The sequence below is a fragment of the Carcharhinus amblyrhynchos genome, chromosome 27 (assembly GCF_965287045.1).
Source record: "Carcharhinus amblyrhynchos chromosome 27, sCarAmb.v2.hapA, whole genome shotgun sequence".
Classification (NCBI taxonomy): domain Eukaryota; kingdom Metazoa; phylum Chordata; class Chondrichthyes; order Carcharhiniformes; family Carcharhinidae; genus Carcharhinus; species Carcharhinus amblyrhynchos.
The window spans coordinates 31432008-31459353 of NC_137350.1; the positions used below are offsets into that span (position 1 = coordinate 31432008).

Genomic DNA, 27346 nt, shown 5'->3' on the forward strand with positions numbered 1-27346 from the left:
GACTAGTAGGTAAATCTTAAGGAAAGTCTCACTAACTGAGGAGGGATAATTGACACTGTAAAATTCAATGGTTCATTACATGTGGAAAAATATTTAGAAGTGAAGCACTTTTAGATGTTTCCCAGAGACACTTTCATACTCCGTTATAAACACAAGCTTTAAAAAAAACTATTAGCTGCAGAATAGTTAATTATTTTCCCTTTGTAATTGTTGAAGCGGCTAATAAATTTGCGTATTTTGCAACTGTTAGTTAAGCTTAGTGATGGATGGAGGGAATAAATAGATATCCTCTCCTTCCAGTCAAAAGATAAATCACACACCTCCAGAGAGTTTATCGAGCCCTTTTAAGAGGGAGAGTGTATATTTCTGGACTGTCCCAGATGTTGGTGATTCCCTGCTGATGCTGAAAGTGTGTAAGCAGGAGGGAGGTGGAGATTCCTGATGCCTTTTGTAGCAGTTTTTTCTTTGAGGGATCGGATACACACACACACACACAGCGAGCACTCACTGGCTGCAGGAGGCAAAATCAGCCGAGGATAGGGAGAGAGGGAAAGAGACAGAGAGGACAAAAAAGAACAGTGAAGAACTGAAGCAGTCTGCAGCAAGATTCCCACAACGTCAAGTGAAGCACTGGACTGGCAAATCTGCAGAAAACAACACGTCTTCTCTCTGTCTCTGTCTCTGGAGCAGCAGGGATGGTGTGGCAGAAGTGGAGGTACTTGAGGGAGGAAAGGATATTGAAGTGGCACAGATAATCAGTGGCGTGAGGAGCAGGAGATCCCCCTTGCCCGTAAATCGAAGGAGTCGGAGAAAGGCAAAGCGAATTGGCATCAAGATTATGCAGATTAATTAACAGGGCAGGGAAAGAGGGGCAGAGAGCCTGTTGCTTTCGATGTTGGACCTTCTTTGCACAACCAGCGATGCCCGGTTGTTTACGAGAGGATTGAGAGTTGTGCATTATCCAGGTAAGCTATCAACATCTCATTTTATTTCGCTGTGGGAGCTGGAGACAGGGAACAGGGGAGGGGGGAACTGTCTGCGCTCCTGCTCTCCCCCCGCGGTTTCACTGCTGTACTTGTCCTGGCGGAGAGTGTTGAGGTCTTATCTGGATGGCTCACAAGATCATTCATTCATTCATTCATTCATTACCCCCCTCCACCCACCCCCTCAATTCAAGTGGGCAGAAAGACAGTCATTGGGAAGGGATTGGCAGGGGGTAAGACACTGAGTGAAATGAGGTTTGTGTGTGTGTGTGTGTGTTGGGGGGGGTCTCATTCCTCTGCTCAAACCTGCCTCCCCACCTCACCAACCCCCTGCAATATGTTGTTCTGCTTCACTGCCGCGGAGCGAATGATTTTCAATTGTTCTCTTAATGCCACACAGTCTTCATTGAGAATATTTTTCAGATGCACCCAGTTCTAAAACTTAACAGAAATGTCTGGGAAACGCGACCTCTAGGGGAGAACGCCAACTGTGCCAGAGTTGGATATGTTTTTATTTGGGCAAAAAAAATTAAACTCCTTTTAAAATTGTGCATGATATTTTAGTAACGGCACCAGCACTCACTCTTCCCCACGTCCTGGAAGTGGCTTCAGGCAAGGAGTTGCTTTTTTTTCTAAATGGCCTAATTGTGTAAAATCTGAACCTGCAAGATGCACCCCCACGAATTCGAATCGTAGACTGACTGGTGCAAATGGAGGCCATTTGGCCCATCGTGGCCATACTGGCTCCAGGAAAGGCCCAATCACTATCACTCCCCTGGCCCTGTCCCCATTTTAAAGCAATTCTTTCCCATTTATCCAAATTCCCAAGGTCCGTTCCGCCTTTTATTAGGGGGGAGAGAATTTCCACCACCCCAACTTTGAAAAAGAAGTTTACTTATCAATTTGTTTACTCATTAGGGGCCTAAATAAAATTTTAGTTTTGTTCAGAGGCCCTCTTAGCATGTCTTAATTATTCTCATCATTTGTACTGTGAGCATAAAACTCACCAAAAAAACCCCATATCATAATCCTTGCTATGTTCTGAGCTGAGATTAAAATATTTCAGCATGATTGGTCTGTGGTCAGATTTGCCAGCTGTGCTTACAACACGCACTGAAATGTAACAGGCATGAACAGAACAGTAATGAGATGCATAGCCAATAATTCTGGTTATTTCTCCGAGCTCTGACAAAGGGTCATTGAAACGTTGGTTCTATTCTCACACCATGGATGCTGTCAGACCTGCCGAGATTTTCCAGCATTTTCTGTTTCCCTTTCAGATTCCAGCATCCACAGTATTTCACTTTAATCTTACTAGTTATTTTGTTGTTTTTGTTGCTTTGTGGGGTGTGGGTATCGCTGGCAAGCATAGCATTTGTCCATATTCATCATCCTTAATTGCCCTCGAGAAGGTGATGGTGAGCTGCCTTCTTGAACCAGCCGCAGTCCACACGCTGTAGGTACATCCACAGTGCTCTTAGGGAGGGATATTGATTGGGTTTGGAGGATATCAAGGGAGCTCCTTACACTTCAAATAATGTGAGTTACTCACCAGGACGATTAGAGAGGATCTCATCCAATGCATTCTGCAGGATGGGGGAAAGAGTTTGAAGTTTATTTATTAGTGCCACAAGTAGGCTTACATTAACACTGCAGTGAAGTTATTGTGAAAATCCCCTAGTTGCCATACTCCACTGCCAGTTCGGGTACACTGAGGGAGAATTTAGCATGGCCAATATACCTAACCAGCACGTCTTTTGGACTGTGGGAGGAAACCGGAGCACCTGGAGGAAACCCACACAGACACGGGGAGAATGTGCAGACTTCACACAGACAATGACCCAAGCCAGGAATCAAACCAGGGTCCCTGGCGCTGTGAAGCAGCAGAGCCACTGTGCCACTACCGCCCTAGAGGAGCCTAATTAATAGAAAAACTGTTCGTCCAGTTCCAGCACAATTTCAGAACATTTTAACAGTGAAAGAGGCAGAAGACAATGTCATATCAAAGAAAATTCTCAGAAGAAATTAGGAGAAGCTCAGTTTAAGAGCTGTACTCTGAATGATTTACTCACTACATAATGTAATCTGACACCGCTACTTACAGACTATCATTGATTGTTCCAACAACTACTCCCAGAGTTATTTAGAGTAACCGTGGAAAGCTGGCAATATATCCCGCAATAATTTCCAGCCTTGCTCAATAATAATGGTCTTAAAATACTCTCTCACAAAAGCAAACCTACGTGAGAAAAGGAAGTGTTTGATTTTGGTTGCCAGCCAGCGCTTTGCATCCTGATTAATCACAGAAGCCCATGGTTTACTGAAGGCCGACTGAACTGAAAGGGCTGGGTGGTTATCTGCTTGAAAGAACTGGTCTGATTAAGCAGGGCTGAAGTTAAGCTCGGTGTTGCCTAGGTCTGGATAAGATTGACTTGCCACAGAATCAGCACAGGGGGAGGTCAGTCAGTCTTTGTGTCAATGCAGGAAGAAAGGGCATCCAATGAGAAGCATTCCATGGCAGCACAGTGGCACACAGTGCTTAGCAGGGACCAGGGTTCGACTCCTGCCTTCAGACGATTGTCTGAGGGGAGTTTGCACGTTCTCCCCGTGTCTGCATGGGTTTCTTCTGGGTGCTGTGGTTTTCTCTCACAATCCAAAGATATGAAGGTTAGGTGGATTAGCCATGCTAAATTGCTCCTTCGTGTCAGGGGGATTGGCAGGATAAATATGTGGGTTTACCAGATAGGGCCTGGGTGGGATTGTTGTCGGTGCAGGCTTGATGGGCCAAATGGCCTCCTTCTGCACTGTAGGGATTTTATGAATTTTTTTCTAAACTGACTTTCTCCAACAGAAACAGCATCAAATATGAACCAACTGGACTTCTAATTCAGGCACTTTGAGTGACAAGTGGGGATAATGCAGTTTTTTTTTAAATTGAACAATTGGTAACAAAATTATTGGTGCACTCTGTGCAATTAAAGTGGCACTCCATTCAATGTAAAATGATAGTGACAGAGCAACAGAACTATTTTGACATTTTATTATCTGGACATGAAGTGTAAGTGTTACTCATACCACAGCTCATGAGTCACTGGCAGCCTGCATTGCAGACCTTCATCCATGGTCGCTAATGGACCTCCTGAATCTCCTATCTATAGTTCAGCCTGCTGGATGTGGGATGGTGCTGCTGCTAACAGGAGGTGAGGGATGCAGGGAGGGAGAAAGGGGAAAGAGAGAGGGACTCGACAGGGATGTTCTAGGAGAACAGAAAAGGATTGGACATACATAACAGAGACTCAGGAAGATAGACATGGACACACATTTTTGTTGCTTTATGGGGTGTTTCTTGAAGAAAACCCATAGAAGGTTAGTGAATATTTCACAGAATAGAATTGAATCATAGAATCCCCACAGTACAAAAAGAGACCATTCAGTTCATTGGTTCTGCACTGACTACAGTCCCACCTGGGCCCCACTCCCGCAACCCCAAACATTTACATTGCTAATCCCCCTGACACTGGGGTTAATTTAGCATGACCAATCAACCTAAACCGCACATCTTTCGAGTGTGGGAGGAAACTGGAGCACACGCAGATATGGGGAGGAAGTGCAGACTCCCACACAGAGGCTGGAATTGAACCTGGGTCCCTGGAGTTGTGAGGCACCGGTGCTAACCACTGTGCCACCATGCCAGTCTATTAGTAGATTCATTAATACCTTGTTTTCATTCATTTTTGGGATGTGATAGTCATGGGCAAAGCCAGCATTTACTGCCAATCCCCAACTGACTTTGAACAAGTGGTCAGGTGCCCCCTACAATTGAGTGACACATCAGGCCATTTCAGAGGGGCAGTTAAGAGTCAACAATATTGCTAAGGGTCTGGAGTCACATGTGGGTAAGCTTGGCAGATTTCCTTTGCTAAAGAGCATTCGTGAACCAAATGGGTTTTTGCAAAAATCCAATAGGTTTACAATCATTATTCAAAAGATTGGCATTTTATTCCAGACTTATTAATTCATTGATTTTAAATTTCCCCATCTGCTGTGGTAGGATCTGAACACATGGGGGAATTTGTGTGTGGGATCAGGAGAACCTAGCCTGTGTATTTTTGCACCTTATGAATTGCACCCCTGGCCCATGCGTGACATTGAGGATTTTACCCTTTCTCCCAGCAGTGCATTTTGCCAGCCGTGTTGGTGTGTGTGAGGGGTGTGCGTGTGAAGGTGGGTCAGTTGGAAGGTCTACTTCAGTTTACCAACAGCGTAGCCCAGTTCCCAACATAATTTAAAGGTGCACTAAACCTCACCCCTCCATTCCACCCCATGCCCCCTCAGCCAAACCCATACCACCTCTATATCCCTCTGCCTCCACCCATCCCATGCCACCCCACATTCCTCATGACATCCGACATTCCCCATACCACTGCATGCCCCATTAGAGCTCTTGTTCTACCGCATACTCTCACCCTGCTCCCCCTATATCCTCCATTACCATGCACTATGTACAATCTTCATGAGCCGTGCAAAAGCATTGGGAATTAATGAAAAAAACTTCTAACAATCCAATCAAACCAATTATTCAAACACACTGATACTGGAAAGAAAAATATCTACTCCATGTAAAAGAATTGTAATCCTTTAATTGCATATTAGGTTTGTAAACAAGCAAGAAACCACATCAAGGCATACTCAGTTAAAAATATTAAACATTCTTGGACCAATAGACTACCTGTGGAACTGAAACCATTATTAGACTTTGAAACCCAGCCAAGCTTTCAAGGATAATGACTACGTAACAAAACGGCTGTCATAGTAAAAGCTACTATTGCCTGAAACTGACAGAATGGAATAATGTCCTATTTCTATTACAAAGCAGAGTGGCTGTCAATCAATGGAGGGGAACGGCGCAGATTCTTTTTTCCACTTTGTAAAACAGGGTTCTTTCAAACAGCCAGAGCCATCAGTTGATTTAAATCACAGTACAAAATATGACAGCATAGGCTTGACATGTTGCTTTTATGTTAAGAGATGTCAAAACATTTTGCACCTTAACTTTCAGAATGTTCCCAATTCTTTGGACAGCCCTTCACCATGATGAGTTTAGTGGTGGGGCAATCAATCAAGTGGGAAGGTGGCAAGTGGGACCTTCCTGCCTCCACCTCACTTAAGTGTGTACTGGAATGGTCTGAGAATGCTTTCCTGTCCCACCGCCACTGAGACCCTTAATTGAGCAATTAGAATTATAAAATCCTACAGTGCAGAAGGAGGCCATTGGGCCCATTGGGTTTGCACTGACCACAATCCCACCCAGATTGTATTTCCATAACCCCATGTATTTAACCTAGCTGGTCCCCTTGACACTCATGGGCAATTTATCATGGCCAATCCACCTAACCTGCGCACCTTTGGACTGTGAGAGGAAACCAGAGCACCGGAGGAAACCCATGCAGATACGGAGAGAATGTACAAACTCCACACAGACAGTGACCCAACTGGGAATTGAACCCGGGTTCTTGGCACTGTGAGACAGCAGTCCTAAGCACTGTGCCACTGTGCCACCCCAAATTAATACCCATTTAGGAGCCTAAATTTGCTGCTGCTGGTATTAACCCAATGGTGGGCAAGGGGCTTGTCATGGGGGTTTGATAGGGGTTCCTGCTTGGGGGCAGCTGGGGCTTGCCCTCACTCAAAGGCATTCAGTACCTGACTGAGGATTCTGTCATGAGGGAAGTGGTGGGGGCGAGGGGAGCTGCTGAGAGCCACTTAAAGTAAAGTTAAAGTTTATTTATTAATGTCACAAGTAGACTTACATTAACACTGCAATGAAGTTACTATGAAATTCCCCGAGTCGCCAAGCTCTGCTGCCTGTTTGGGGCAATGCACCTAACCAGCACGTCTTTCAGATTTCCTGCACTTTCTGCCCTTGCTGCTCACTGCCCTCCCACCTCCTTGGTGACCATCGCCATGCAAGCCCCTCCTGCCTTCCCTCACTCATGTCCTGAGATCCAGCAATGAGCCTCGGCCTTGAGTGCAGCCACCACCTTGCAGCTGTCATTCAATGGAGCTGCTGGTTTCCTGCTTGGTGGGCAGCACTTTGGTCTGTAGGGTCCATGATCTGAGGGAAAGCCTGCCCAGTTAAGTACCCGCATGGCACTTAAAGTGGTGTGCTGTCCTGAAGAAAGATAAGGCTGGACTCCTGGTGGCTCTCCATCCAGCGGGCAATGCCCTCCATTGAATACCTCAGGAGGCAGCTCCCTACGGTCACAAATTCTTTGCATAGGACTTCTAAAACCCCGGCCACCAGATGAAAATTAAGGGAGGTGATGGCGTACTAGTATTATCATTGAACATAAGAACATAAGAACATAAGAAATAGGAGCAGGAGTAGGTCATCTGGCCCCTCAAGCCTGCCCCGCCATTCAATAAGATCATGGCTGATCTGTCGTGGCTCAGTTCCACATTCCCGCCCTCTCCCCATAACCCTTAATCCCCTTGCCTATCAAAAACCCATCAACCCGCGTCTTAAATATATTTAGCGAGGCAGCCTCCACCACTTCAACAGGCAGAGAATTCCAGAGATTCACCACCCTTTGAGTGAAGAAGTTCCTCCTCAACTCCGTTCTAAACCGCCCCCCCTTTATCTTGAGGCTGTGCCCCCTAGTCCTACTGTCCTTTCTGAGCGGGAAGAGCCTCTCCACTCTATCCTATCCATCCCATTCAACATCTTATATGTCTCATTGAGATCTCCCCTCATTCTTCTAAACTCTAACGAGTACAAGCCTAGTTTATTCAGCCTCTCCTCATAGCTCAACCCCCTCAACTCCGGAATCAGCCTAGTAAACCTCCTCTGCGCACCCTCCAAGGCCAAAATATCCTTGCGTAAGTGCAGCGACCAAAACTGCACACAGTACTCCAGCTGCGGCTTCACCAGTGTTCTATACAGCCGCAGCAAGACCTCCTTACTTTTATATTCAATCCCCCTCGCTATAAAGGCCAACATCCCATTTGCCTTCCTGACCACCTGCTGCACCTGCAGGCTGGGTTTTTGCGACTCATGCACAAGGACCCCGAGGTCCCTCTGCACCGTCGCCTGCTGCAGTTTTTCGCCACGTAAGTAATAGTCCTTCCTACCATTATTCCTAACAAAGTGGACAACCTCACATTTGCCAACATTAAATTCCAGTTCCTGGCTCATTCGCCCAGCCTATCTAGATCCTTCTGCAGACTCTCCACACCCTCCGCACAATTTGCCGTTCCACCAATCTTGGTGTCATCAGCAAATTTCGACACCATACACTCGGTTCCCTCCTCCAGATTATCTATATAAATGGTAAGTAGCTGAGGCCCCAGCACTGACCCCTGGGGCACTCCACTAGTCACCAACCGCCAATCCGAATAGCACCCATTGACCCCCAGTCTCTGCCTCCTATTTGACAGCCAATCCTCTATCCATGCTAACACCCTACCCCCAACTCCATGCCCCCTGACCTTCTGTAATAACCTCTTGTGAGGCACCTTGTCAAACCCTTCTGAAAATCAAGAAACACCACATCCACCGGCTCTCCTCTATCCACCGCCCTAGACACATCCTCATAGAACTCCAATAAATTCGTCAGACACGACTTCCCCTTAACGAAACCGTGCTGCGTCTGCTCTACCAAACAATTCTCCTCAAGATGCCTCGCTATTTTCTCCTTGATCACGGATTCTAACATTTTTCCTACAACAGACGTTAAACTAACCGGCCTATAATTCCCTGCCTTTTGCCTGCCACCCTTCTTAAACAACGGCGTAACATTAGCCGTTTTCCAATCTTCCGGCACTTCCCCGGAATCCAGCGACGTTTGGAAAATAATCACCAAGGCATCCACTATCACCTCCGCCATTTCTTTCAGAATCCTTGGATGCATTCCATCCGGTCCTGGGGACTTGTCCACAATCAGTCCTTCCAGTCTGTCGAGCACTGCCTCTCCAGTAACAATAATGTCATTCAGGCCCTCCAGTCCTACCATCTTTCCATCGCTAACACCCAGCAAATTATTCACGTCCTCCTCCGCGAAGACCGAAACAAAAAAGTTATTCAAGGCCTCAGCCATTTCCCCATCCCCTACCACTAAGTCCCCCCTCTCATCCTCTAAGGGTCCAACGTTTACCCTAGCCAGCCTCTTCCTTTTTATGTATTTATAAAAACTCTTACTATCCTTTTTTATATTAAGCGCTAGCCCAGCTTCATAGTTTATCCTACCCTTCTTTACCAACTTCTTTGTCATTCTTTGTTGACATTTAAACCTCTCCCAATCCTCTTCTCGCCCACTACTCTTAGCTACTTTAAACGCATCCGCTTTTAATTTAACACTTTCCTTCACCTCCTTCGTTATCTACGGCTGATTATCTCTCCTCCTACGATCCTTTCTAACCATCGGAATAAATTTCTGCTGAGCACCAAGAAAGATCTCCTTAAAGATCCTCCACTGTTCCTCAGCAGACCTACCTTCCAACGCGCTCCCCCAATCAACATTCGCCAATTCCTCTCTCATCTTACCGTACTCCCCTCTGTTCAAACAAAGGACACATGTCTGGGAACCCACTTTCTCCTCCTCCATCTGCATCAGAAACTCCACCATACAATGATCACTCTTCCCAAGAGGATCCTTCACCACAAGGTCCCTAATTCTACCCGCCTCATTACATAACACCAGATCTAAGATAGCTCGCTCCCTCATCGGCTCCAACACATACTGTTCGAGGAAACTATCCCGGCAGCATTCCAAGAACTCCTCCTCAAGCCCATCGCGTCCAACATGGGTCGACCAATCAATATGTAGATTGAAATCCCCCATAATTATCGCCGTCCCATTCCTGCACGCCGCATTTATTTGCGCGTTAACAGCCTGCCCCACCTCCAGATCATTATTTGGGGGCCTATAAACGACACCCACCAGCGTCTTCCTCTCTTTGCTGTTCCTAATCTCCACCCACAACGATTCCACTTTCTGCTCTTTGGTTCCAATATCATCCCTTGCTACCACCCTGATGCTACCCTCAATCAGCAGAGCTACGCCCCCCATTTTTCCTCCCGCCTATCCTTCCTAAACACTTGATACCCCTGGACATTCAGCTCCCAGTCCCTGTCACCTTGCAGCCATGTCTCTGTAACGGCCACGAGATCATATCCATTAGTGCTGATCTGCACCACCAGCTCATCCACTTTATTCCGAATGCTTCGTGCATTCAGATAAAGTGCCTTCATCCCAGCCTTCACCTGTACCCTATTTGCCAGAACGCCACCAACCATACTCATGCCCTCTACTCCTTTTATTATTGGGACATCCTTGGCCTCCTCCCTTACCTGCACCCTCTCCTTTACTTTAGACCCCGTAATGTCACCTACCCTCGTACCCTCCCCCCCCAATTAGTTTAAAGCCCTAACTACAGCCTTATTTACACGATTCGCCAGAACTCTGGTCCCAGCACGGTTCAGACCAACCCCATCCCACCTGAACAGGTCCCACCTACCCCAATACTGATGCCAATGCCCCATAAATTCAAACCCATTCCTCCCACACCAATCCCTGAGCCACCCATTCACTTCCTTAATCTTATCAACCCTACGCCCGTCTGCACTTGGTTCAGGCAGTAGTCCAGAGATAACCACCTTGTCGGTTGTACTTTTTAATTCCATTCCCAGTTCTCATACTCCCTCCCCAGATCCTCAGCTTGCATTTTGCCTACAAACTAATTGAACTAATAATCCAGAGACCCAGAGTAATGCTCTGGGGACCCGGGTTCAAATCCCATCCCAGCAGGTGGTAAAATTTGAGTTCAATTAAAATCTGGAATTGAAAGTTGATTGTTGTAAAAATCCATCCTTTAGGGAAGGAAATCTACCGTCCTTACCTGGTCTGTCCTACATGTGTCTCCAGACCCACAGCAATGTGGTTGACTCTTAAATGCCCTCGGAGATGGGTAATAAATGCTAGCCCAGCCAGTGATGCCCACATCCCATGAATGAATTAAATAAAGGTACATCGGAGAAACCAATTTTCCTGTGGTCCTCGCAAGCGGGGACCCCAGCCTTGGAAGACGGGTGTGTATGTTTTGCAAACCAGCCCTCCCCAACCTGAATAAAGGCCACGCAAAAATGGCGTGGAATAGCGAAGGCAGCCGAAGGTTTTAGAGGAAAAGCAATTAAATGCAACATTTGGCAACCTGATTCCTGCTTCCAACTGGAGGCGGAAATCATTGAATCGTAGAATCCCTCCAGTGCAGGCCCATCAAACCTGCACCGACAACAATCCCACCCAGGTCTATCCCCCTAACCCCATTTATTTACCTGCTAGTCCCCCTGACATTAAGGGGCAATTTAGCATGGGCAATCCACCTAACCTGCACATCTTTGGAGTTTGGGAGTAAACTGGAGTACCCAGAGAAAACCCACGCAGACATGAAGAGAATGTACAAATTCCAGACAGTGACCCGAGGCCGGAATTGAACCTGGGTCCCTGGCGCTGTGAGGCAGCAGTGCTAACTGTTGGCCAATACTGGCATTCCTGTGGGTTTTGATTACTAGTCTAATAACATTACCATTATGCTACTGTACTTCCAACCCCCACACTCCACAAAAAAGCAACGTAACAATACATCAAGACCATCAGTTAAGGGTCACCTTGAAGAAAATGGTTATTGGTCTTTCTGGGGCAGAACTGAGGAGTTAAGTTGAATATGATCCTGAAATTGATGACCTGTGTTGCCAAGAGGGCGAGATGTTTGACTGGCTTGTCAGCAGCTCCTTCGTCCATAATAAATTCCCCAAAGCTGAAAACCTGATGGAGCTTTCAATGCAAAGGCAGTCCGGTTGGATTTTCTTGCTCCAGGTTATATTCTTACCATATATTCTGCTAATACCAGCAAACGCCTGAGTGGAACTGGGACGCCAGGAATAAATTGCCTCCCTCTGGCATACACGGAAGCAAGACAGCAGGAGGTTCAAAGTTATTGGGCCTTGTCCATGCAACAATATTGCTAAAGTTGCAAAAGGATGTTGTTCTAAAACGTTCAATGACAGCGGCAAATTCCATGCACAAAGTGAAGGCTGATCAGTAAGTCATATACTAGTCAGTGAAAAATCAATTTGTGTGTACATTTTTTGCCCAGTACATGGTAATCTGTGAAAGGACTTTGTGTACAAAGAAAGCTGGTAGTATTGTACCCAGTTTTGGCCTCCTTGTTTGAGGAAGGATGCTGGGGCATTGAAGGCAGCTCAGAGGAGGTTCACCAGACTGATTCCGGGCACGAAAGGGTTGATGTAAGAGGAAAGATTAAACAATTTGGGCTTATATTCGCTGGATGAGAGGGGATCTGCTCAAAGTATACAGCATTTTAAAAGGGATTAATAAAGTAAGCATAGACTAAATGTATCTTCTTTTGGGGCAATCTGGAACAAGAGGTCACAGGCATAGGTTGAGAGGTGGATTTAAAACTACAGGGGAGATTACTTCTCCCAGAGGATGGTGAAATTGTGGAACTCGCTGCCCCATAGTGTGGTGGAGTCTGAATCATTGAATGGTTTCAAGAAGGAGATAGAGATATTTCTAATAAAAGAAGAGATAAGAGGATATGGGGAACAGGTGGGGGGATGGATTTGGGACCAGGAAATGATCAGCCATGATCTGATTGAATGGCAGAGCAGGCTCACAGGGCTGAATTCCCACTTCCATTTCTAATTCCTGTGTTCCTACAGCTTCTTTGTTACGGCAGAAAGATGCAGTGAGAAGTTGATGAACACAGGAGGCATTTCATGGGTCACCACACCATTTCAGTGAAGTTGTCACCAAACCACCTAGAAGGCCACTGAAAGCAAGTGGCCCTGTTTTCATGATTTACAATAACTGCCGTACGATTTTGAAATTGATAAACGCATGAAAACTAAATGTGGGAAGGGAGGTAGATTGAGAGGAGGATGGCATTAGTTGAGGAGAGAATGCCTTTTTTGAGGGTCACTTGGATTTTTTGGAGAAGTTAACATAGGAAGGAACACAGGAACAGGAATAGGCCATTCAGCCCATCAAGCCTGCTCCACCAAACATAGAATCATTGAATCCCTACAGTGCAGAAAGTGTACATTCGGCCCATTAAGTCTGCAACGACAACAATCCTATCCCAGTAACCCCATCTATTTACCCTGCTATTCCCTCTAACCTATGCATCCCAGGACACTAAGGGCAATTTAGCATGGCCAATTCACCTAACCCGCACGTCTTTCGAGTGTGGGAGGAAACTGGAGCACCTGGAGGAAACCCATGCAGACACGGGGAGAACACGCAAACTCAGCACAGACAGTTACCTGAGGTCGTAATTGAACCTGGGTCCCTGGAGCCAAGAGGCAGCAATGTTTGCTTACACACCACCAATCTTTCCTAAAGTTCATTAGTGAACCAGTTGGGTTTTTACAACAATCGATAATGGTTTCGTGGTCATCGTTAGACTTTTAATTTCAGATTTCTTTTTTAATTGAATTCAAATTTCACCTTCTGCTGTGGTGGGATTCGAACTTGGGTCCCCAGAGCGTTACCCTGGTTTCTGGAATACCACGATGCCATCACCTTCCCTGAGAGGGCGGTGGAGGCAGGTTTGATCGAGGTATTCAAAGGGGAATTGGATTGCTACCTGGAACAAACGAATGTGAGCGATTACGGGGATAAAACAAGAGAGTGGGATTCGGAGGAGTGCTCTCTCATTGAGCCAGTATAGACTCGATTGGCTGAATGGCCTCCTCCTGCACTGTAAAGATTCTGTGATACAGTGACTGAGCTTCTACAGCCCTTTAGGGTAGAGAATTGCAAAGATTCACCACCCTCCGAGTGAAGAAATTCCTCAGTCTCAAATGGCCTGTCCCTTATTCTGAGGCTGTGTCCCCTAATTCTAGATTCAGCAACCCAGGGAAAGCTTCTTACATTCAGCCGTCCTGCCACCTTTTGTAGAATTTTCAATGCGATCGTCTCTCATTCCTCAAAACTCGAGAGAATACAGGCCCAGTTTCCTCAATCTCTCCTCAGAAGTGTTGTGTTCTTGCATAGCTCCCTGGAGGATAATAAAACTAGGGACACTGTGATCTATTACTGGCTGTTAGCCTTTTGTTTAACCTTTGCTGATGGGCACTTGCACTGTCCCTGACCACTGTTGGAAGAGGAAACCCAAAGGAATGGGTTTGCTGCTCGGATAGTTGCTCCTAGCTATCTTATTAATGCTTCTTTTCTCACATTTATCTATTAAAAAGTCAAAATGAATTGAATCTGTGAGCATGTGCGTCACGAAGATCTATTTCAATATGTGGTCCTGATGTCTCATGCATGGCTTTCCTCCGTTTGTGGATGGAAAAACTCACGACTGGGGTATGGATAATCAATGTACTCTTACTGACTGGTCCTTTAAACAAATAAGCATTTTTAATCGGAGATAAATGAAGTTCCGGTTGAAAGCACCAGCTGAAATGTTTTGCACATTCTCAACAAAGGGCAAATTATTCCTGCAAATCATTCCTGTGTGTTTGTTAACATTTACTGAAAGGTCAACCCCCAGACTCTGGAGGGAACCTATAAATCACTCAAGATGTCCCATGTCATCTTTGATGACTTCCATGTAAGGCTTGAGAAATATGTGTAGTTATAAATTCAAAACGCGTCTGTTGGGGCAACACCAAACTCATTAAGATTTCATTTCTCTTTGTTTCCAGTCCTTGAACATGGAAGCAGGTTGGCTTTCTTCGCTCAACTCAAGGAGTTTGAGTCCCTGTGGGAAATAGTTTATGCCACTCTGAGCAGTCTGTTCCCATGGATTTTCATGACAAATCCCAAATATCTGTTGAGTATTGCCAGAAAGTTTGTTTACCTTCTTCCCTCCCACCCGTCCCTGAATGAACAAGGAATATAGATTACATTGTGACCGTGTTTTGTTTTGGGGAGTTGGTGCATTAAGTCAATAATTCACTTTTCACCATTCCCATTGCAAAGTACTAGTAAGTATTTCGGGCCAGTTAGAACATGCTGGTGTTCGCATTCTAGACAAGCTTCCTCCCATTCCTCTTCATCTGATTTTTGACTTGATTTGATTTATTATTGTCACTTGTATTGGGATACAGTGAAAAATATTGTTTCTTGTAAGCTATTCAGACAAAGCATACCATTCATAGAGTACGTACTGAAGTAGGAAAGGAGAGGGTGCAGAATGTAGTGTTACAGTCATAGCTAAGGTGTAGAGAAAAGTCCATTCCAAAGTCTAATGGCAGCAAGGAAGAAGCTGCTCTTAAGTCAGTTGGTACATGACCTCAGACTTTTGTATTTTTTCCCCCAACAGATGAAGGTGAAAGAGAGTATGTTCGAGATGCGTAGGGTCCTTGATTACGCTGGCTGCTTTTCCGAGGTAGTGGGAAATGTAGATGGAGTCAATGGATGGGAGACTGATTGGCATGATGGATTGGGCTATGTTCACAACCTTTTGTAGTTTCTTGCAGTCTTGATCAGAGCAGAAACCATGCCAAACTATGATACAACCAGAAAGGATGCTTTCTATGGTGCATCTGTCATCTGACCTTAACTGCATTCCCTTTCTCCCTCATTTGTTTATGAATCCAGCTTCTGCTTAAATATGTCAGTTCGATTCACCTCCACTATCCCAGTAGTTCCACATTCTGACCATTCGCTGAGTAAAAAGGATTCTCCTGAATTCCCTATTGGATTAATTAGTTACCATCTTGTATTCAGGAGGTCTTGTGATGCAATGCATCCCTGCCTTTGAGCCAGAAGCTCTGGGTTCAGGTCCCAGTCTAGGACTTTCGTTTATTTATTAGTCACAAGTAAGGCTTACATTAACGCTGCAATGAAATTACTGTGAAATTGCTCCAGTCCGGCGCCAGTTCGGGTCAATGCACCTAACCAGCATGTCTTTCAGTATGTGGGAGGAAAATGGAGCACGCGGAGGAAACTGAGGCAGACACGGGGAGAATGTGCAGGCTCCACACAGACAGTGACCCAAGCCGGGAATTGAACCCGGGTCCCTGACGCTGTGAAGCAGCTTTGCTGACCACTGCCCCACCATGCCGACGTGCTGGCCAAGACTAGGTGTGTTCGGCCAAACAGGTTGGATGTTGATCCGCAAATGCTTCCAAAAATCCCAGTGGCAGGCAGCAAGAGTGGGAGAGATTCCTTGTCAGTGACAGAAAGAAGCTTGGAGCCTCGAACATCATTATCCATAGTTCCAGATTACAACATGCAGGTAACAGTGCCTGTTGCCACAGCAACACCAACTTCCTGAGTGAACTGTAATACACCACCACCATCTCTTTGTGGCACCAGTTCTCATCCCATCCACTAGTGGAAATATCTCCTTGATGTGGCTACTTTATCAACCCTTGAAGTCCCCTCAGAATACAGCTGTTGGAATATGCCGGTTATTCCAAATCCCAGAAGAGAAATTTGAAATAACTGCCCTCAACTCTAGTAACTGTATTTACCCTACTACTTCCTCTAACCTAAGGATCGTGGGACATTAAGGGGCAATTTAGCATGGCCAATGCACTTAACTCACACATCTTTGGAGTGTGGGAGGAAACCGGAGCACCCGGAGGAAACCCACACAGACACGGGGAGAATGTGCAAACTCCACACTGACAGTGACCCAAACCAGGAATCGAATCCAGTTCTTTGGAGCTGTGAGGCAGCAGTACTAACCACTGTGCCACTGCGCTGCCCAGTATTGTTTGATATACTATGAGGGAAGATTTGGAATCCAGAGAATGAGGCACTCAACATTTTGTAATGATTTTAGATAACATCTTGATCTAAAACAATGGTCAAGCATAATGGGTAGGATTTTCTGGACACCCGCACCCCCAAGATTGAAAATTCCTGCCACAGGTCAACTGCCCTTTATGTGGTCCACCAAATTTTTTGTCCTGTCCGTCATGATTCCTGTGGCAGGCAGGATGGAACCATTTTGCCCAGTATCTTTAACTTTACCAAATTCACTACCTTCAGAGCTAATTTTCCCTGAGCATTCCACAACATCTCATACGTTTTAGAATTTATTTTAAAAATCCAGTAACTGTTACCATACCAGGCAGTTACTTTTTTCCACAGATATGGCTTGCTATTTCTGCTAAGGCAGAGACCTGAAGCTACCCTTGAGAAGGTTTATCACCTCCTGATATACAGCTTTTCCCTCCTCAGCTTCCCTTATATGAACAAACCTCTTCAGAAGTCAGACTCAATTACCTTAAGTTTGTTACTCTATCCTTTAGAGTCTAAATGCAAAGTTCACGCCTTGTCTCCTCCCTTGAACCTCTAAGACCCCCTGGATGTCATTTTCCTGTCCTACCCACCACAGGAAGCATAGTGGGTGGGATTTTCTGATGTTGGGGTAAGCAGGACTGGAAAATATGTTTGTTCCCATTGTTACTAACTTGCTTTAGGTAAACATTTGTTTGCTAGGTGCATCAACATCTCAAAATCATTAGTTCCTTTAGCATAACCAGCCTGTCCCTGCCTTTTGTAGATTATATTTTCTAATAGTTTCTAAAAATATATAACCAACATAAAGCATTCAATTTATCGAATTTCCCTGATATTTTCACAACATCACTATTTTTTCTGACACCTGGATTTAGTCTTTGTCCTGGAGAAAAAAGTTGCAACCTCTTCAATCTTTCTTGACTAGTACAATTTCTCAGTCCTGGTGCCATTCCAGTAAATCATTTTTGCATCTTTGCCATTGTCTCCATGTACTTTTTATAATTGGAAGAACAGAATTGTGTTCTCCAACACAGTACTTGCTCAATACATTTCTAAGCCACCCCTGCCCCACACTGAACATGACACAGGTTATATAATGTTGACCCTTAAGTTGTTTCAATTTCTGAATTTGGGGTCCTCCAGTTAGATGCATAGTCACTGGTCTGCAAGTTTCAGGCAAAAAGGGACAGAGCGATCCCAAAATTGTAAAAATCCCAGGATTCTGCAAAGTAAAATAAGCCGCAATTTTCACCTTACTCGGTCATCATAAAACAAAGGCCCAAATTTGAAAAGTGCACAATGTAAACATCAAAGACCTGGTTTCCACCCATAGTCCGAAAGATGTGCTGGTTAGGTGCATTGACCATGCTAGATGCTCCCTCAGTGTGCCCGAACAGGCGCCGGAGTGTGACGACTAGAGGATTTTCACAGTAACTTCATTGCAGTGTTACTGTAAGCCTACTTGTGACACGAATAAGTAAACTTAATGCTTAACAAAATATCCCAAAGAAGTCAAGTGAAATAGTCACCATAAGCCATTGACCCTGATTGTAATGTACAGCTTATTTTGGCAAGTCAACTAAATGGGCTGTGAGAGGAACCCTTTATAGAATGGATATTGAATGCCTGCGTCGATCGGTTAACCTGTCAGTGCAGAGTTACTGCTCAGCAAATCCTTTCCAAGGTAAGTTGATCCAAATTTACAGCAGCTAGACTAACAGAATGCACACACCTCTGATTTTCACCCTTTCTCTCTCCTTTTTGACTGCGTCTGTATCTCTTACCCCAAATCCATCTCTTTGTCTCTCTTTTGGTGCCTTTCCATTTTGTGATAGCTGGCCTTAAATAACATGCTTGTAATGAGTTCTAACATTGGACCTGACTTCAGACGACTAGAACAACCAGTAAGATTTGATCTTTAGTAAAAATATTCAGCTCACAGATGGCAAGCGATTGAAATAAATAATGAAAAAAGGATTTGTTTAGCAACAGCTGATGAAAATGTTGCAAGGGGCTCTTTATTAAAAAAAAATTCATGATGTGAACCAAGCTACCTGAATTCCAGCTGCAATTGCTGTTCAATATTGTGTTGGCAAAACGCAACTGGGCAAATGTTTACTGAGCATGTGGGCAATGGTTAAAAGAAATATGATATCAACCACTCTCCCGGCTAATGATTGCTGCAACAGTAACCACCACCTTATTGTTCTCTGGTAAGTCCTACTGAGAAGTGTGTATCTATGACTTAAGTACTAGTGATAAATTAAGAGAGGGGAATGTCCTTATGCATAGTCACTGACGGTAAGCATGCAGATGTAGCAGTCAATAAAAAAGCTGAATGGTATGTTAGCCTTCATGGTAAGAGGATTCGATCACAGCAATGGGGATGCCTTGATGCAATTAACAGGGCCTTGGTGAGGCCACACCTGGAATATTGTGCGCAGTTTTGGCTCTCCTCATTAGAGGAAGGATGTTCTTGCTGTAGCAAGAGTGCAGAGAAGGTTTACCAGGTTTTTCTCTTTTTCTCTTTTAATCCACAGGTGATTCGGTCCGCCTTGTTGTCCAACAAGAGGCATACACGCGATGGGTCGTGCGAGGGCTGCTCTTGGATGTTTCGAGAGTAGCCTAGTGCTTCACATCGTTAGTGTATGCTTAAACTGGACCAGATGTTGGGCAACACAACAGCTCAGTGACTATCACTGTTTGCTGTGCAGATACATGGATTTGGGCTAGTGTCTGTGGGAGTTTGCGCATTCTATCCGTGTTTGCGTGGGTTTTCTCCGGGTGCTCTGGTTTCCTCCCACACCCCAAAGATGTTCTCTTAGGCTGATTGGTGTAACAAATTGTCCCTAAATTAGTCTCCCCTCAATCTGGTTTCCAATGTGGAGTGCCATAAGCATAGACAAGGGTCATGGGTGGAGAGGGGACTCACAATGTTTGAAATGGCGGCGTGGGCTCGTTGGGCCAAAGGGCCTGTTTCCCGTGCTGTGTTGTTCTTTGTTCTTTGTTCAGGTTGATCCCTGTGACGGTGGGACTGATGTATGAAGAGAGATTGAGTCGGTTGCAATTGCATTTGCTGGAGTTTCGAAGAATGAGGGGGAAATCCGATAGAAACATATAAATTTCTAACAGGGCTACACAGGGTAGATGCAAGAAGGATGTTCCTGATGGTGGGAGTATCGAGAACCAGGGGTCACAGTCTGAGGATACAGGATAGACCATTTAGGACAGAGATGAGGAGAAATGTCTTCACCCAGAGAGACGGGAGCCTGTGAAATTTGCTTCCACAGGAAATATTTAAGGCCAAAACATTGAATGTATTCAAGAAGTAGTTAAATATAGCACGGGGGAGGTGAAGGGGATCAAAGGATATGGAGGGAAGGCGGGATTAGGCTATTGAGTTGGATGATCAGTCATGATCATAATCAATGGTGGAGCAGGTTCAAAGGGCCAAATGGCCTCCCCCTGCTCCTATTTTGCATGTTAAAGATACTTACAAATATACCAGCAAGATACCTCCAAAGATGTGCAAGTTAGGTTGATTGGCCATGCTAAATTACCCTTAGTGTCGAGGGGATACATGAGGTTATGGGGTTATGGGGATAGTGTCTGGGTGGGATTGTGGTCAGTACAGACTCGATGGGCCAAATAAGAACATAAGAACATAAGAAATAGGAGCAGGAGTAGGCCATCTGGCCCCTCGAGCCTGCCCCGCCATTCAATAAGATCATGGCTGATCTGTCGTGGCTCAGTTCCACATTCCCGCCCTCTCCCCATAACCCTTAATCCCCTCTCTTATCAAAAACCCATCAACCTGCGTCTTAAAAACATTTAGCGAGGTAGCCTCCACCACTTCAACGGGCAGAGAATTCCAGACATTCACCACCCTTTGAGTGAAGAAGTTCCTCCTCAACTCCGTTCTAAACCGCCCCCCCTTTATCTTGAGGCTGTGCCCCCTAGTCCTACTGTCCTTTCTGAGCGGGAAGAGTCTCTCCACCTCTATCCTATCCATCCCATTCATCATCTTATACGTCTCAATGAGATCTCCCCTCATTCTTCTAAACACTAACGAGTACAAGCCTAGTTTATTCAGCCTCTCCTCATAGCTCAACCCCCTCAACTCCGACATCAGCCTAGTAAACCTCCTCTGCACTCCCTCCAAGGCCAAAATATCCTTGCGTAAGTACGGCGCCCAAAACTGCACACAGTACTCCAGCTGCGGCCTTCCCAATGCCCTATACAGCCGCAGCAAGACCTCCCTACTTTTATATTCAATTCCCCTCGCTATGAAGGCCAACATCCCATTCGCCTTCCGGCCTCCTTCTGCACTGTATGACTCTACGTTTCTAGGTTCAGTAAGCCTTTTGGGGTGGAATATCATGTTGCATCTTAACATCAAGGCTCATGTGTGAAAAATGTCAGGTTGGGCAATGTACACGAAGGGTTCTGGGACCCAATGCACGTCCACAGCTTTGGGGAGAAGCAGACAAAATTGGTACAATTCTATCTGATATAATTACATACCTATTAGATAAGGGAGGACAGTCTACAGAGTCAATGGCAGAACTTCTCAGGGCCTCTCTTATGTTTTTGAATGCAATATTAACATCTAAAGAGAAATAAGACTCAAGGCTTTGTTACAAATAGTGAGTTAAGCTTACTATATTGGGAAAAATGAATGCTACATAAATTATAAATGGTCACTTTTGTTGGCTGGTGCACACTTACAAAATGTGAGTTGGAACAGAGTGAAATTAATTTGTCATGGTGAAGGTTCAGAATATGTTTCACTGAGTTGCCTGAAAGCAAGGCAAAGAAATTGGACCAAGTTTCACCCTTTTGTTGGACATAATTGGACACAAAGGGGGGAAATTTACCATCCTGCCGGACATGGGAATCATAGCGGGCACGGGGGGCAGACTATGCAAAGGTCTGTTGACCTCAGGTGAGATTTTCTGTTTTTGGGACAAACAGGGCTGGAAAATTCTGCCCAATAAGTCCAGTATTAGGGACCGACGTCCTGCACCCAAGGTTGCCTGATAGGTATTCAATGCACAATGGGGCCAGATTATTTTTTCAGTGTCACGGATGGCTTCGTAATACAAGTTTCTTTTTATGCTAATGAAGGAGTGAATGTGTAGTATAAAGGAGTAACAGACGTCACATGCTAATGTGTAATATGGATTATGATACACCATTGACACTAGTCAGTCATGTATTATACTGTAAGTATGACGCTGTACTAAGTTGTACTAATAAATTATTGTTAAGCAGACACCTGAGTATGTCTACAGTTTCTCTAAGAACCAAGTCTCATGCCTAAAGTTCAACACAGAATGACCCAATTTCAGAACAGAGGGCGGGATTTTCTGACTGCGCTCGTCCCGAAACTGGAAAATCCCACCGGAGGTCCACAAACCTTTCCATGGTCCGCTCCTCGCCTGCTGCAATTCCTGTGGCAGGCGGAATGGGAGAATTTACCCCAGAATATTTTCTTTGAGCCCTCCGGGCTACACCGAGGCGGGCAGGCCTGAAATCCACTGCATTGATGTTTTTCAGACTTCAAAACGGCCTAGCCAGTGGTTGGCATCAAAAGAACCGAGGTTTAATGATATATTTTTCTTAAATCGTGGTGAAGTGGAGGCCAGAGGACCTGCTCCTTGCTGCACAGCACTGCCAATGGCTGTGATCACTCCATCCCTAGCACCCGTCAAATTGGATTCTTCCTCAGGGCCGCTGCCTGCCAGATCGGGAGGAAGGCCCAACCTTGCTTCTCCAGTTGGCAGCGCCTCTGTGGGAGTGCAGCCAGCAGCTCACTGCATGATTTTGTGGGGGTTGAAGACTTCTTGCAATTCCCTTGAGCACAGGCTCCTACTCCAGTACCAATTTTAGCAACTGAAATCTGGCTCAAGGGAATCTCCTAGCCCAGAAGTCTCCATTACCAACTTAATTCCAAGGTTCACAAATATAGTCCTGCCCTGCTCCCTTTGCTGCCTGTGCAATGGAAGCACTATAAAAAATACTCCCCCCCGTGGCACCGTTCCTCGAGGTGGAGGGTGCTTGGGTTTCCTCTGGGTGCTCTGTTTTCCTCCCAGATTCCAAAGATGTGCACATTAGGTGAATTGACCATGCTAAATTGCCCCTTAGTGTCCCAAGATTTATAGGTTAACTTTACTTATTTATTTGTTCGTCACACGTAGGCTTACATTAACGTGGCAATGAAGTTACATTAGGTGCGTTGGCCATGCTAAATTCTCCATCAGTGAACCCAAACAGACACAGGAGAACGGTGACTAGGGGATTTTCACACTAACTTCATTGCAGTGTTAATGTAAGCCCTTTCTGTAACACTAATAAATAAATAAGCGGATTTGCAGACTGTGAAAGGATGAATTCAGAGGCCACTGGGACTTCTACATAAAGCTTAAAATTCTGTGGTCGGGATAAAATACCAATCCTAACAAAAAGCCTGGAGTTCATCTTAGCTTGAGTAGGACCAGCCCTTTGCCCTTGTTGACTGGGACATAATGAGCTTTTGAGGTGGCTTCTGTGATTCTTTGGGTTTTGTTTTTACAATGCTGCATTTAATAACACCACTAATATCAATATTGGAGGTGTCAGTCAGTGGGTTCAGCTCCGGCTACTGGCTGTTATTGACTTGGGATTCTGACAGCTTTAAAAGCTTGGTAATCGAATTATATTGGCGGCTGAACATTTAATTCAGTTTAGGGTTCAATCAGATGAAATAAAGAGAATCGTGGAGCTTTTAATCAGGACCCAGTACTTTGGGGCGACACAGTGGCACAGAGATTAGCACTGTTACCTCACAGTGTCAGGGACCCAGGTTCGATTCCTGGCTTGGGTCACTGTCCATGTGGAGTCTACACGTTCTCCACATGTCTGTGTGGGTTTCCTCCAGGTGCTCCGGTTTCATCCCACAGACCAAAAGACGTGCTGGTTGGGTGCACTGACTGTGCTAAATTCTCCCTCAGTGTATCCCAGGTGTGTCGACTAGGGGATTTTCACAGTAACTTCATTGCAGTGTTAATGTAAGCCTACTTGTGACGCTAATGATAAATAAATTTAAAAGTTTGGGGAAGTACTTGGAATCTGAAGTATTTTCCTTCCAAAGAGGAGATTTGTTTTGTTAGTCAAAGTGCAGTCTTGAGTTTGAAGTTGAGAAAGGGAGGAATTCTACTCAAACATGTCACTTCATGGTTTTCACTCTTACACAAGCACTTGTTTGGTCTGGACTGTTCAGGAGCTGGTGCCTCACACTAACACCCTCAGATCACACTCCATTGTCTTCACAGCAGATTTACCTTTATGGGTTACAATTCATGGATAAGAAAATTGGATCTCAGTGGTGTAACTAAAGGTACACTCTCCTACAATAAGTCCATCAAATGTTGGAGCGGAATTAGGCCATTTGGCCCATCAAGTCTGCTCTGCCATTTAATCATATCTAATAAGTTTCTCAACCCCATTCTCCTGCCTTTTCCCTGTAACCTTTGATCCCTTTGCCAATCAAGGACCTATCTATCTCTGTCTTCAATACACTCAATGACCTGGCCTCCACAATTTCACAAATTCACCATCCTCTGGATGAAGAAATTCCTTCTCACCTTGTCCCTTTACTCTGAGGCTGTGACCTTAGAGCCTGATCTCTCCTACTGATGGAAATACCTTTCCCATGTCTAATCTGGTTCACTAATGTCCTTTAGGGAAGGAAATCTGCCATCCTTACCTGGTCTGGCCTACATGGGACTCCAGAGTCACAGCAATGTGGTTGACTCCCAAATGCCCTCCAACAGCAACTAGGGGTGGGCAATAAATGCTAGCCAGCCAGTGATGTCCATGTCCCATGAATGAATAAAAAAAACGTATTTCCAGGCCTTCCAGTATTCTGTTAATTTCAATAACATCCCCCACTTTCCTTCTAAATTCCACTGAGTACAGACCCATTGTCCTCAAACGCTCTTGAATGAAATATCCATCACCACTTGAGCACATGAGAAGATCCAGGGAGCCACATTGGATTCAACTGTTAGATGGCAGAAGGAACCAACGATAAGTGGAACCCTTTGAAGAACTTTAAAGTTGGTTTTCCGCTTGAGTTGGACGAAGTGGAGTTGGAATGCCTGAACTTGCGGCTAAGGGCAGCAAGGTGTCCAAGCAGTCGCTGACCAAGGTCACCAAGAAGCTGTCCAAGAGGCGGAGGAAAGCCCGCAAGCAGAGCTACTCCACTTACGTGTACCGGGTGCTGACACAGGTCCACCCTTCCACCAGCATCTCATCCAAGACCATGAGCGTCATGAACTCTTTCACGATCGACATCTTCGAATGCATCGCCTCTGACGCATCGCACCTCATCCTCTACAAAAGGCGGCATTCCATCTTGGCATGGGAGATCCAGAGCACAGTCTGCCTCATGCCATCGGGCGAGCTAGCCAAACATGCCGTCTCCAAGGACACTAAGGCGTTCACCAAGTACACCGACTCCGCCTAAGTTGACTACACAAAGATTGAAGAGTACCTATATAATACATGAAGAATGCATAATAGAGCATAATGTAGCCATATTCTGGAATGTTCAATAGTTCTGCTTTGATTGAGTGAGTCTGATTACAGTTAATGGTCACTGTGCTTGATTAGTTAAGCCTGGGTGTGGATTCAGAGTGAAAGTATACACATTCTAGAAAGAGCTGGAAGCCAGGGCTGAAGCATGGAGTAGATTTTTCTTAAATTAAATAAAACCTATTCTACATATAGAAACTAGAGTAATCTCTGCGTGGATCTGTGTTGTAAAATATATAACATATTCCAGCAGCAAAGTGAAATGCAGGCACAAGGAGACTGAAGAAGTGAAACAATGAGCAGCGGAGAGGGAAGGAAACCCTTCGCTGAAACCTAAATTCAGACAGAGTAGAGGACAGAGATTAATAGAAGGTGAAGAAGGTTATATTAGTCAGGAGAACTATATTTAGAAAATTAGATCGAGATTGTGGGGAATATGAAAGATGATCTGAAAGGCTTTCATTAATGTATTTTTGGCAAACAGGTGATCAGGGAAATGCCAGGAGCATTGAAAAATATCAAGTGACTGAAATGGACGGATATTATAAATTACTTTGTGTCAGGTTTCAGACAGAAAGCCACTGGCTGCCTTCCAATACAGGGAAGAGAAATGTTGGAAATTACAAATAAGGAACAGGTTGAGAAAATTGACGAGACATTCTGCCAATGTGGCCTACATGGAAGGATCGTTCCTCAAGAGGCGAATCATGTCTGGTGGATATTTTTACAGATTTGTTGAAAATAGAGATAGTTCCCACGCACTGGGGAAAACTGAATAGGAGTCTTTTTATTTAAAAGGGGCATGAAGGGAAATTTAAGTTTATTAGTGTCACAAGTAGGCTTACATCGACAATGCAATGAAGTTACTGTGAAAATCCCCTAGTTGCCACACTCTGCCACCTGTTCGGATACATCGAGGGAAGAGTTGAACATGGCCAATGCACCAAACCAGCACATCTTTTGGACAATGGGAGGGAGCCAGAGTACTCGGACGAAACCCATGCAGACAGAGGGAGAACGTGCAGACGCCACAGAGACAGTGACCCAAACTGGGAATCGAACCTGGGTCCCTAACGCTGTGAGGCAGCAGTGCTAACCACTGTGCCACCTTGCTTCTGGTAACAATTGGATATTTCAAAGCACTATACAGCCAACAAAATACTTCTGAAATGTGTTCCCAGTTGCAATGCACAAAATATGGGGAGGCAATGTGGATGTGATGGGCTAGTGATATCATTGCTAGATTATTAATCGAGAAACTCAGCTAATGTTTTGGGGACCCGGGTTCGAATCCTGCCACAACAGATGGTAGAGTTCGAATTCAATAAAAAATATCTGGAATTAAGAACCTACTGATGACCATGAAAACATTGTCAATTGTTGGAAAAACCCACCTAGTTCACTAATGAACTTTAGGGAAGGAAATCTGCCGTCCTTACCTGGTCTGGCCTACATGTGACTTCAGTGCCACAGCAATGCGATTGACTCTCAACTGCCCTCTGAAATGGCTTAGAAAGTCACTTAGTTCAAAGGATGGGCAATAAATGATGGCCCAGCCAATGACACCCATGTCCCAAGAATGAATAATAAAGAAAAATGAAAGCCAATTTGCATACAGCAAACTCCCATACATAGCAATATGATGATGATCAGATAAACTATTAAAACATAAGAACATAAGAACATAAGAAATAGGAGCAGGAGTAGGCCATCCAGCCCTTCGAGCCTGCCCCGCCATTCAATAAGATCATGGCTGATCTGTCATGGCTCAGTTCCACATTCCCACCCTCTCCCCATAACCCTTAATCCCCTCTCTTATCAAAAACCCATCAACCCGCGTCTTAAAAATATTTAGCGAGGCAGCCTCCACCACTTCAACGGGCAGAGAATTCCAGAGATTCACCACCGTTTGAGTGAAGAAGTTCTTCCTCAACTCCGTTCTAAACCGCCCCCCCTTTATCTGGAGGCTGTGCCCCCTAGTCCTACTGTCCTTTCTGAGCG

At 45.1% G+C, this 27346-nt stretch overlaps 2 protein-coding genes across 2 annotated transcripts in view; both read left to right on the forward strand.

Moving 5' to 3' along the window:
• Positions 1-503: 503 nt before the first annotated feature.
• lrrc3ca (leucine rich repeat containing 3Ca) overlaps positions 504-27346 on the forward strand; it is a 65917-nt gene continuing 39074 nt past the window's right edge. The window contains exon 1 of the mRNA XM_080213512.1: positions 504-965. The gene's annotated coding sequence lies outside the window, so the exon portion shown is untranslated. The remainder of the gene's footprint in view (positions 966-27346) is intronic.
• Positions 24906-25277, forward strand: LOC145359025 (histone H2B type 1-L-like). Its single transcript, XM_080213378.1, has one exon. The coding sequence runs from the start codon at positions 24906-24908 to the stop codon at positions 25275-25277; it is 372 nt and encodes a 123-aa protein (XP_080069504.1).

Bases quoted from the DNA above. Each gene is read 5' to 3' on its own strand.
- LOC145359025 (XM_080213378.1), top strand. From the start codon at position 24,906: ATGCCTGAACTTGCGGCTAAGGGCAGCAAGGTGTCCAAGCAGTCGCTG.